Here is a 12964-nt window from a genome sequence, read left to right on the forward strand (position 1 = left end):
GACTCTGATTTCCAGCATCTGCAGTCCTCACTTTTGCCTGGGGGAAAAGAAGAAGAGTCCAGAACGAGAAGGCATAGGTTTAGGGTGAGAGGGGAAAGATTTAAAAAGGGACCTAAGGGGCAACTTTATTCACACAGAGGGTGATGCATGTATGGAATGAGCTGCCAGAGGAAGTGGTGGAGGCTGGTTCAATTACAACATCTAAAAGGCATCTGGATGAGTATATGAATAGGAAGGGTTTAGAGGGATATGGGCCAACTGCTGGCAAATGGGACGGGATTGGAAACAAAAACAAAAATTAAATAAAAATAAAGTAAATTCTAAGATTTGATAATCTTTGCTATTGTAGATCATTATTGCCCATAGAAGATAAGGCTTTGGCTAACCGCTATGATCAACATATCAAAGCATAAAAATTGAACCACAAAAAAAAGTGTACTTTGTGAATGAATGCTTAGACATTCAAAAATATAACCTGTATGATCTATGCACCAATAACTGTGTTGGAATACACATAATTATGAACACTTTAGGATATCCCAAGAAATAGCTAAACATACTGTAAATGCAAATTCCTCCATCTCTTTTCTTACCTGTAGAGCTGGCTATTATCATCCAGGTTCTCTGCTCCCCATCTTCCCTTCATATCTTCAATTACATGATTCTTCAAAAACTTCCTCAATAGTTGTAGAGTCTGTTGTCTAGTCACTTCTGGCCCAAAATTACTGTTACTTCTTAGTAGTTCATGTAGCCAATCCACTGCTTCAGAAGCCATGAAACAGTTAGTGTATTTTTTCAAGTGCATTCTATGTTTTTTCAGAGGCATTCCTGCCCTAAAAAGCTTGGTCAATTCATTCCACTGAAAAAAAAATCCAAAAGGAAAACATAAAACCTCCTTCAACACTGTTCTGGAAAGCTCGACAACTGGACAGGAGCTATTTTAAAATTTAGATTAGATTAGATTACTTAGTGTGGAAACAGGCCCTTCAGCCCAACAAGTCCACACCGACCCTCCGAAGTCCACCCAGACCCATTCCCCTACATTTACCCCTTCACCTAACACTACTGGCAATTTAGCATGGCCAATTCACCTAACCTGCACATTTTTGGACTGTGGGAGGAAACCGGAGCACCCAGAGGAAACCCATGCAGACACGGGGAGAATGTGCAAATTCCACACAGACAGTTGCCTGAGGCGAGATTTTAACCCGGGTCTCTGGCGCGATGAGGCAGCAGTGCTAACCACTGTGCCACCGTGCCGCCCTATTCATTTCTCTAATTCATCTCTCTATTGCAATAAGCTGGTAACAACTCAGAATAAGTACAATTTTTTAAAAAAAGTACATGGAGGAATACTTAAAAATATTCTTTCACATACTGGGCATTGTTGGCAAGGCTAACATTAATTGTGATTTCCTAATTGTCTTTGGTAAGATGGTGGTGTGGTCTAACTGCATTAAAAACAAAATTGATTTGAGAATCACCTGATTTTAGTCACACCACTTACATCTGGAGCAGCCCCTTTGAAAGCAATGGCCATAACTTCAATCCAACACGAGGTGAGATGATTTAGCTAATTATAGATTGCAGAGTTCTTTCTTTAACTTGTTTCTGGATTACTGTTCAGTTTGCAGACAAACATAAAGCTGGGTGGAAAAGTGAACTGAGAGAAGGATATAGCCATGCTTTTGTGTAATTTGGACAAGTTGAGTGGTCCAACACATGGCAGAAATAAGTGGATGAATGCAAGATTATCCACTTTTACCAGCAAAAACCAAAGGCAGATTGTCTGAATGACAATAGATTGGAATAGTAGGAAGTGTAACATCTTTTGGATGTCATTGTGCAACAGTTGTTGAAAGAAAAGCATGCAGGTGGCGAAGGTGGTAAATGCTACGTTAGCCTTCGTAGCAAGGGAATGAGAGTTAGAGCAGGTATGTCTTTCTGCAATTTTACCTGGTCTTGGTGAAACCTCACATGATGATATTCTGGCTATGGAGGGTGTGCAACAAAACTTTACTAGACTAACTCCTGAGATGGCAAGACAGAAGTAAGAGACACTGGATTGGTTTTGACTATAATCACTGGAAGTTAGACAAACAACATTGGATACAGAACCAAAATCTAGCTGGATTAGACTGGGTGGAATACAGGATTTTCATGATAGAAACTGAAAATTAGAACAGGAATAAGCTATTCAAGCCACTATATATGATCATGGCTGATCATCCAACTCAGTACCTTGTTCCATCTTTCTCCCCATATCCTTTGATCCCTTTTGCCCCAAGAGATCTGTTAAACTGGTTTTAAAAACATTCAATGTTTTGAACTCAATCGCTTTCTGTGACTGAGAATTCCATAGGCTCACCACTTTCCAGATGACTCCTCATCTGTACCAGGGAGTCTAGAACCAGGGGTCACTAAGAATACAGGGTAATCCTTTTGGGACTGATGAGAAGTTTTTTTACCCAGAGGATGGTGAGCCCGTGGAATTCTCTGCCAAAGACAGCAGTTGAGGCCAAAACAGTGAGCATTTTCAAGGAGTTAGACACATTTTATTAGAATAACTAGAATTTAAATCATTGAAGGCATAGGAAAACTTAATTTTAGCAAAAGGTAACAGCAGTATGATTGAAGTTTACAAGTGTTGAAAATTAAGAGATTTACTCACGATAGCATCACTGCATCATAGCATAGACCCAAAGGTATTCAAATCTCAACTAGATATACAAAAACTTAAATGAATAAACAATGAGAAGATACTATCTTGTTGGACAATCTTCCTTCTGTGGGCTGTCCTTGGTGCTCCTTAATTTTGGTATTGGACAACTTCTACCCAGTTCTTGACTTCACAGCTTCCACTTCTGAATGGATGATACTGCTAGGACTGGCTAATCCCCTTCCTGATACCTCTCTTGCTCTGCTGTCTGCATACTGGGTTGATCTCATTGCTTCGCTCATCAATTGAAGCAAAAAAAATCCTTTGGCACAAAAGATTTTAACAATTAGCATTTCATGTTGAAAACAAATCTATTGTTGATTCATAGACACCAGTGAAGAGATCAGACAGAAGGAAAAGAGCAGCTCAAGAGTCATGGTATCCAGGATTATGGACAGTGCTGATGTCCCCCATTCTAGGTTTATCACCAGCCAGATATTTTCCCCAGTGCTTGTTATCTCCTTCACTACAGATGAAGTGGAAGATGGACATCATAGTACAGTACAGAAGAATCCAACGTGCAGCTGCATGAGATGCGGCTACGCCTATCTGTTTGCCGGAAGCCATGGGCACCCGCACGCGACGCAGCTACGCCTACCTGTTTGTCCGAAGCCATGGGCTCCCGGCTACACCTGCCTGTTTGTCGGAAGCCATGGGCACTGGCATGGGAGCCAGCTATGCCTCCCTGTTTGTCAGATATATGGAATGGTCCATCTTCCGCAGTTACACCAGCGCCATCTCCCACCTGTTACTCTGCTACATTGGTGATTGTATAAGCGCCGGCTTGTGCCCTCACAAGGAGGTTGAACAGTTCATCAACTTTACTAACACCTTCCACTTCGACTTCAAATTCACCAGGACCATTTCAGACACCTCCTTCCTCTTTTTGGACATCACCGTCACCAGCGACCAACTAACTGCAGACATCTACCACAGGCCTACTGACTCCCACAGCTAGCTGTACTAAACCTCCTGAAGGGCTTATGCCTGAAACCTCGAATCTCCTGTTCTTTGGATGCTGCCTGACCTAGTGCGCTTTTCCAGCAACACATTTTCAGCTCTGATGTCCAGCATCTGCAGTCCTCACTTTCTCCTCCTAAACCTCCTCCCAACCTACTTCCTGTAGGAAAGCCATCCCTTATTCCCAATTCCTCCACCTCTGCTGCGTCTGTTCCCAGGATGACCAATTCCACCTCAAAGTCCTAGTTTGCCTCCTTCTTCCGTGATTGCATCTTCCCTTCCCACATCGTTGATGATGCTCGTCCACTTCACGCACCACTGCCTTTAAACCGCACCCCTCTCAACGCAACAAGGACAGAACCCCCTAGCCCTCCCCTTCCACATACATCGCATCATCCTCCACTGCTTCCACCAAAGATATATGTCCCTCCTTACCCTTATCAGCGTTCTGGAGAGGCCATTCCCTCTGCGACTCCCTCGTCAGGTCCATGCACCCCACCCCCACCCCAAGCCCAAACCCAAACCTCACTTCTGGCACCTTTCCCTGTTACCGCAGAAACTGCAAAACCTGCTCCCACACCACTGCCCTCACCTCTGTCCAAGGCCCTAAGGGATCCATCTACATCCATCAGAAATTACCTGGAACTCTACCAATGTCATCTCCTACATCTGTTGCACACAGTGTTCTCCTCTACATCAGGGAGGCAGGGCATCTTCTTACAGATCATTTCAAAGAACATCTCTGGGACACCCGCACCCACTAACCCTACCGCCCTGACTGAACACTTCAACTCTCTCCCCACCCGCGCTGCCACCACCTCCCCCCCCCCCCCCCCCCCCCCCCCCCCCCCCCCCCCCCCCCCCCCCCCCCCCCCCCCCCCCCCCCCCCCCCACACACACACACACCACTCCATCAGATACATGCAGGTGCTGGGCCTCCTCCATCACCAAACCATCACCACTTGATGCCTGGAGGAAAAACGCCACATATACCACCATGGGATTCTGCAACCACTCAGGATAAATGTGGATTTCAACAGCTCCCTCATTTCCCACCCTTCCACATTATCCCAGTCCCAAGCCTCCAACTCAGCACCATCCTCCAGACCCGTCCATCACTCCCCCCTCTGACTTATCACCTCTCCCTCACCTCCATCCACCTATCACTTCCTTAGCCACTTCCCCCCCCCAACCCCAACCACCTCCCATTTATCTCTCAGCCCACCCCTCCCCCTAAAAGCATCATTCCTGATGAAGGGCTTATGCCCGAAACAAATCCTCCTGCTCCTTTGATGCTGCCTGACCTGCTGTGCTTTCCCAGCAACACACTCTCAACTACATTGTATTAATCAGATATACAAACATCTAAGCTAACATTAAACAGGTTTAGAGGAGTATGTTTCCAATAGAATTTCAAGTGATCCATGATGGAGTACAAGACTTTTATACCCTCAAATCCTATGCTAGGATGCAGGAATGTTTCTTTTAACTTCCAACACCTACGTAAGTGGTGCTGGAAAAGGCCATTCCTGTCTTCCTTCATCAGCCATTCCGTCCACCTGGTACTGACTTCTACCTTTACTAACATTCAGTTCCCCCACATCTCCAAGTTTTCCAACAACTTTTCATTTATTTTCCAGTAACACAAAGAAGTCTAGAATCAAAGTGGTCTCAAAATTACACACTACTTAAATCAGCCGTATTACTAGCAGTTTTGGACTGCATTTGTCCATCCCGCGGTCCATGCAAATCTCGCTCTCGCCCCAAACTTCTCCAGTCCACCAGATCCCCACCCCAAACTCCAACTCCTGGAAAACGCCAGCTCATTACATTCTGCAAGCAGAGTATTTTTTTAAGAAAAGTCATTTTCTGCAAACAGTCAGGCAGCCGTTAACACCTAAAAATAACTTACAAGCTTCGTAGCCCTGTAGGGACCTGGCGTGATCATACGGCTTTCCATACTTTTCCAATTTGGTATGAACTGTCAGTTTAGTCAGTGATCAGGATGGTGACAGTGTCACTAGGATTGTCCCGTCACCATCACCGCCGCGGGTACAGCGCGAGCCCGAACTCCGCCATCACCACACATTTGAATTTCGAGCTCGAGCACTTAGTTGCACCTCATTGGTTAAGATGTCACGTGATTCTCCTAATTTGGAGCTTAGCAGTTTGTTTATCCCTCTGTGTTCCGGAAGTGGTACGTTATTTACTAAACCACGAAACTACGTCACTTCGTTAGTTTTTACTTCTAGTACTTCATTTTTTACTGACGGTCGAAGGGTAATAGTTGTGTTTCGAGAATTTTTTTTTCTGCATTCCTTCGTGCGACGTGGGCATAGTTCCCAAAGTCGGCATTTTGTTGCTCTTCCCTAACTGCTTTCTTAATGGGGGCTATGCTGTATGTGTTTTAGGTACACCCATTTCTGCTGTTAGAGTGAACGTTTGGGGGTTCTAGTCTAACGACAGTGAAAAAAGAACAATATTATTCGGAGTCAGCACGGCGTATGATATGGAAGGAAAGTTAGCCAAAAACTTGAGGACTGCAGATGCTCTAGATTAGAGTGGTGCTGGAAAAGCACAGCAGGTCAGGCAGCATCTGAGGAGCGGGAAAATCGACGTTTTGGGCAAAAGCCCTTCAGGATTGAAGGCAAGGAGCCTCCAGGGTGGAGAGACAAATGGGGATGGAGTGGGGAAAAGATAACAAAGAGTACAATGGGTGGATGGGGGTTGGTGGTAGGTGATAGGTCATAGGGGAGGGTGGAGCGGATAGGTGGGAAGGAAGGTTGGCAGGACAGGTCATGAGGATGGCACTGAGCTGGAAGTTTGGAACTGGGGTAAGGTGGGGGGGGAGGGGAAATGAGGAATTTGGTGAAGTCCACATTGATGTCCTGGGGTTGAAGTGTACCGAGGCGGGAGATGAGGCGTTCTTCCTCCAGGCATCGGGTGGTGAGGGAGCAGCGGTGGAGGAGGCCAGGACCTGCATGTCCTCAATAGAGTGGGAGGGAGTTGAAATGTTGGCCACGGGTGGTGGGGTTGATTGGTGCGGGTGTCCTGGAGATGTTCCATAAAGTGCTCTGCTAGAAGGCGTCCAGTCTCCCCAATGTAGAGACGACTGCATTGGGAGCAATGGATACAATAAATGACTTTGGTGGATGTGGGAGATTAGAAATGTTGTTTTTGCAGGTGGGGGAGGGGGTGTAGTGGGGGGAAGCGAAGGGGAACATTATACAAACGGTCGCAGAATTCTTGTAGGATGTAGCATACTTAAGGCTAAGACTTTAATGAATATAGAGGGTCTTTTAAAGAAAATAGTTTTAAGCTAGGAAATAACAATGAAGGGTTGTAGCTGACCACAAAAGAAGCAGCAGGGGCATTTCACAATAAAGCTTATAGTATGATAAGAGAAACTGGATAAAAGAAGAAGCTGTAACAAACAAGGAACAAAGAATGCAGACAAGGACAGCAGGATGGCCAGATAAGAAAATAACTAACAAGCGAGGTAATCGGCCTATGATAGGATGGGAAAAGGGAGGCGTGATTCCGCAACTTGTAAACTGAGTAAGAAAGCTAACAGGCTCTGTTTTGGCGCACATTTCAGATTGAATGCAGAAGTGTCCGGTACTTGCAAGACTGTAATAAATTGTTCTTGTTTCCAAGGCTTTGTCTCAGGCTGATTGATATGTGAATGTGTTCTGTTTCTCACAATTGGGGGCTCGTCCGGGATCCAATACGCCGACCGCTCTTGGGATGATGGGGGAGGTGCACCTCGCCGATATCGGTGATCACCGACTCCCTCTCTTGTCATTTGCGGTTTGGGTGAGTATGATCCGGACTGGGAGACCCTGGAAACAAGGCGGGCAGACGAGGCGCGTTTAGTCGGGCAACTCTTGTGCACAAGACCCGGGTAGGGAAAGGTCTTAAAGGATATATCCGGGCGACCGGAGGCAGTGGTATTTGCTGCAGGAATTCCCGCGGGACGGAGCACACCGAAATGACTAGGTTACTCTATGCACAGGCCAAGGTAACAAAAGAGACCTTTAAGTATTGCCTTGGTGGTCGGGACGTACGACATGTATGGGGAATTGGCGATATATAAAATTAAGCATATGTCAATGGGAAACAGCCCGTGTCAGAAGGGCTAGTAGCTGAAGGGCTACTGAGGGTGCACTTTGTAACTAACTTATGGCCAGACGTCCAGAAAAATATTCAAAAGCTAGAGGAGTCATTGCGGGAAGCTCAAAGTGTCTGTGAGACATGGTGTGTGTGCGTGTGTGAGAGAGAGAAGAGCTATACAGCTAGTAGAAAGTTTAACCCTTTGTGATTTGGTTTGAATGCACATTTGTTTAAGACCATAAGACATAGGAGTGGAAGTAAGGCCATTCGGCCCATCGAGTCCACTCCGCCAAGTTTGTTGGTGATTGAATATTTGTGCTTTGTTCCCTGGAGCCTGAGATCCGGGATTGTTTTGAATCTGATTTCTACTATGGAAATTTTAACATGATTTCTTTTAAGGTTAAGGATTTTACAGATTATGAAATGAAATGTTAACTCCTGTTCTTTTTACAGTTCATGACTGCCTTACTATCAGTTTCTAACTAACCTCCTTTATCCTTACATAAAAGTGATTTATGGAGAACAGTTGAAGTCTCAAAAAAAAGCATATAATTGGTCAGATTAATCGGTGGAGTAAGGTATCTAGTCAGGACCCTGAAGAGGGTTTGGAAGAAGGTGACACCGGACCTCATTAATATTAATTAAATTAGCAACAATGGGAGGCACGGAGAGTTGCCTGTGTAATGATCGATCTGTAAATAACGTAAAGGGGATATTTCCCGCCTGACAGTTCTTTGAGGAGAATGTTGGGTGATTGGGAACACAACTCCTGGACGCGGGAGAAAGATTAAGGCTACAGTGATAAACTGTTGTTGTTTCGTTTGCACTAGAGAAAGTATTAAGGCGCCTGGTATTTTTTTTGGCCCAAATATGGGTCCGATGAAGATTGGCTGTGCCAAGATCTAAATATATACGTCAATCGGAAAGAAACATACAGTCAAGAAGAGTCAGAATATGCAGCTTATTGGATAGGGAGCGCAGGAGTAAAATTATGTCCCATGAATACGGAGGAATCAGGAAAAAAGAAGAATGAAAAAGGGAAGCCTCAATGGGATCCCTTAACATGTTTGCTGCCCCATATACTACTCCCCGGAACGAGTCTACAGCTCCCGAAGTAGAACAGAGTCCAGACACAGAAAGGGGAACAGACTCTGAACTAAAAGATGCAGAACCTAAGGGGCTCAGAAACACTCAAGCCACCACATGTAAAGGAGGGGCAGAGATAATGGAACATGTAAAATTATGTCCCTTATGAGAGGTTCCGATTGGGGAAGGTACAATCGGATATGTAAGCGCTCCCTTAACGAGCAGTGCAGTTAAGGTCTTTAAAAAGGAAATGAAAAGTTTAATAGAGGATCTGGTTGGACTAGCCGAACAATTAGAGCAATTCCTACGGCCTAATTTATATACCTGGTGACCTTATAGAGGATGATAAAATCATGAGAGGCATGGATAGGGTAAATAGCCACAGTCTTTTCCCTGGGGCAGGAAGGGCATAGGTTTAAGGTGGGAAGGGAAAGATTTCAAAGGGACCTAAGGGGCAACGTTTTCACACTGAGGGCAGTGCGTGTATGGAATGAACTGCCAGGGGAAGTGATGGCAACATTTAAAAGGCATCTGAATGGGTATATGAATAGGATGGGTTTAGAGGGAAATGGGCTAAATACTGGCAAATGGGACTAGATTAATTTAGGGTATCTAGTCAGCATGGACAAGTTGGACCAAAGGGTCTGTTTCCATGTTATACAACTCTACGACCCTATTTACCTACATTATATTGCATCTGCTATACATTTTCCCAAACGCTCAGCCATTACAAATCACATTGCAACAAATCTGCATCCTCTTCACAGCTTAGCCTTTCACTCAGCTTTGTGTCACCTACAAATTTTGTGATATTACGTTTAGTTTCCTCAACTAAGTTATGCAGTCATATTGTGAGTAGCTGGGATCCTAATATCAATCCCTGTGGTATCCCACTGTCCCCACTGCTTGCCATTCAAAGCAAAACCTATTTATTCCTACTTTTTGTTTCCTGTTTTCTAACAAATATTCTATCGCTCTCAATGCACAACCCATGTGCTTTAATTTTACACATTAATCTCATATGTGGGTCTTCATTGAAAGCCTTCTGACAGTCCAAATAAACCATATCCACTGGCTCCCTTGATCAAGTCTGCTACTTACATCCTTGAAAACTTGTAAACGTCTCTCTATACAATATATATTACTTCATCTTGATTTTCAAAAACATTTTAAAATATTTACACTTCATCTGTCATGTTCATGATCAACTACAAACCAGCTTGCTTCATTATCATGTCTTCCTATTTCACCTAGCTTTGTATTATCAGAAGTTTCTCTTGAATACCCAATTCATTAGTAAGTATCTTCTTTTTACAGACTATTGTTTTGGCACCCAACCAAACCAAATCCCCTCACTATTTTCTCAACTTGCTATTATCCTAAATGCCTCCATGAAGTCACCTTTCAGCTTATTTGTTTCTCACAAAAGGAGTGTCACCTATTCAGTATTTCAATTTAGCAATGTTCTTGTTAATCTTTTTTTACAATTTAATTAACACCTCAATATCCTTTTCATAATATAGCATCCAGAACTGTGCACAATAATCTAAATGTGATCAAACAAGATCAGTGCTTTGCTTACCTTTTCTGTGGCCCCACATATTAATGAAAGTAAAACACTGGTTAAGTTACATATATGTACCTCTACATCCTTTGCTCCTCTACTCCATTTATACTTATCCATGTAGTTTGTGATTTCCTTGTTCTTTTGATGAAAATGCAACACTGCACAATTGTCTTTCTTGACATTTATGCTGCAATTATGGGCAAACAATTATGCTTCAAGTGTACTAAAAATCCATTGATATGTGGATAAAGAGACAGCAACATGGAAAGAAAATAAAATGAGCTAATGTAGGCTATCTTTGAATATAAAATTGTCAAAGAAACTAAAATTGATATAGTTTTAAATCAATCTTCATTATGGATTAGGAACAGTTTGGTTCCATTGCTGATCGCATATAGACCACCAAATTTGGAAAGTAAAGGATTGCTAACCATAGAGTTATAATTAAAGGGGATCTTACTAATACATAAATGTCCTGGGATTGGGAATGTAATTATGATGAATAACTGAAGATTTTCTTTTGCAATGTGTTTCTCAGTCACTATGATATAATTAGTTTATATATTGTGGTGGCACAGTGGTTAGCACTGTTGCCTCACAGCACCAGGGACCCAAGTGTGATTCCTGCCTCAGACAACTGTGTGGAGTTTGCACATTCTCCCTGTGTCTGCATGGGTGTCCTCCCACAATCCAAAGATGTGCAGGTCAGGTGAATTGGCCATGTTAAATTGCTCATGGTGTTAGGTACATTAGTCAGGGGTAAATGTAGGGGAATAGGTCTGGGTGGTTTACTGTTCGGAAGGTCAGTGTGGACTTGTTGGGCCGAAGGGCCTGTTTCCATACTGTAGAGAATCTAGTCTAATTACACCAAATAAGGAAGCATTTGTCGAACTGGTTCTTTGTAGTGAGCATGACAAATAGGTGACCCAAAAGGAAGAAACATTTTAAGAGTAGTCACCAGAAAATAAATAGTCTCCAGTATCAGAATCCGAGAAGAAGTCAGGGACAAGAGGATTGATTGATAAAATAAACTAATAAATATGAGATAAAAATAGATCTGTGTAAATCAAACCCAGGAAATGCATCCATAAATATGATTGTACTTAAATAATGGTAAATATTTAAATATGTAGTTATAAGTTTGTATTAAGGGAAAAAAAGGCAGTTTTTCTGTAGATAATTGTGTGTATTGGATCAATTAAAGGTAAGTTGGTATCAGGATAGATGATAAAGAAAATGCTTAATTTTAGTAATTGACTATTAAATTTAACTGTCCTATTCCCTTCCCTAGCATCAACACCCATAGCATAAATCTACTCTTATATAGTGTTCTTCATATATGGGAATGAATTACAGAAATTCAGGAATTGTCCTCAGACAGCACCTTCCAAACCCAAGTCCCATCTAATACGGCAAAGACAATCGATACCTTAAAAAAAAAGTCCCTTCTAAATTCCCTTCACTAAGTATTGGGTCAAAATCCTTGTCTTCAGTCCTGTAAGTTCCTCCCTAACAGCCTCGTGAGTCTATCGAAACTAATTGGATTGTGACAAGATTTTCCAATTGGATTGTAGTTGTTCAAGAAAGCAGCTCACCACCATGAGCAATAAATGCTGGCTCAAGCAGTAACCCATGAATTAGTAAACAAAGAATCCTGAATAACTAGTCTGAACTAATTATCTCATACTTGCATGTTTTAGTTCTCCCAACATCTTCAGACTTCTGAAGAAGAAAATGCTAGCTTTTATATAAACACATATATTCCAATTGCCACTCTAAACATTTCTTACATTTATGATCAATTCCCTTTATCCTTGATGTTCCCATCAGAGAAAATAGTGGGCTGAGGGGTCAGGAAGTGAGCAATGATCTACGTCAGAATGGTGGATCACACCATTGCATTTCTGGCTTGCCTTACAGCCATTTTATGATTGTTAATTGCCTTAAGGTGGGGCTTCTGTTCCCTTCAGGGATGAGCTTAAGAGAGCTGCTGGGATTGCAATCAGAACGTAAGGTGAGAAGCACGGAGCCCAATGTGTGGGTAGTTCTAGGGTCTCGCTGTGATCACAGCAAGGAGTTTAGTGGTGCCTGAGGGAGAAGACTCTGAAATTTGAGAGAAGTGTTGGAGGTATATTTTTAGTGCTATGGCTCTCTGACAAGACCAGACTGTGTGAACTGGAGGCACCACAAAGCTGGTCCAGAATGCCCCAAGGTAGCCCTGGACACTTGACACTAGCCTCTGTTGCCATTGAGAAAAACTCCAGCAATAGTGCAAATTAAATGGCCACTTAATCTGCTCATGAAAGGACAGTGTGATTGAGTGCTCCTGACTTAGGCGAAAACCTGGAGGGGCTTTCAGCATTGGGTGTGACAACCCTGCAACCTGCCCTCCAACTCCAGGGAGAATGTGAAATTCTAGCTAGTGTCTCCTAATGTATAACTCGCTTCAGTATTTAAACACCTCAATTCCCTATGTTCAATGGGATAGCAGCCAAATATATCTAATATATGCACACTCT

At 43.1% G+C, this 12964-nt stretch overlaps 1 protein-coding gene across 2 annotated transcripts in view; it reads right to left on the bottom strand.

The window, feature by feature from the left end:
• The window catches only part of LOC132818735 (DEP domain-containing protein 1A-like), a 30677-nt gene extending 24955 nt beyond the window's left edge, over positions 1-5722 (bottom strand). For both annotated transcript variants that reach the window (XM_060829786.1, XM_060829785.1), the window contains exons 1-2: positions 5592-5722; positions 594-859 (exon numbers count right to left, since the gene is read on the bottom strand). In XM_060829786.1, the coding sequence (XP_060685769.1) occupies positions 594-859; positions 5592-5639 (314 nt within the window). In that variant the 5' untranslated portion in view covers positions 5640-5722. The remainder of the gene's footprint in view (positions 1-593; positions 860-5591) is intronic.
• Positions 5723-12964: the final 7242 nt, after the last annotated feature.

The sequence above is a fragment of the Hemiscyllium ocellatum genome, chromosome 9 (assembly GCF_020745735.1).
Source record: "Hemiscyllium ocellatum isolate sHemOce1 chromosome 9, sHemOce1.pat.X.cur, whole genome shotgun sequence".
Classification (NCBI taxonomy): domain Eukaryota; kingdom Metazoa; phylum Chordata; class Chondrichthyes; order Orectolobiformes; family Hemiscylliidae; genus Hemiscyllium; species Hemiscyllium ocellatum.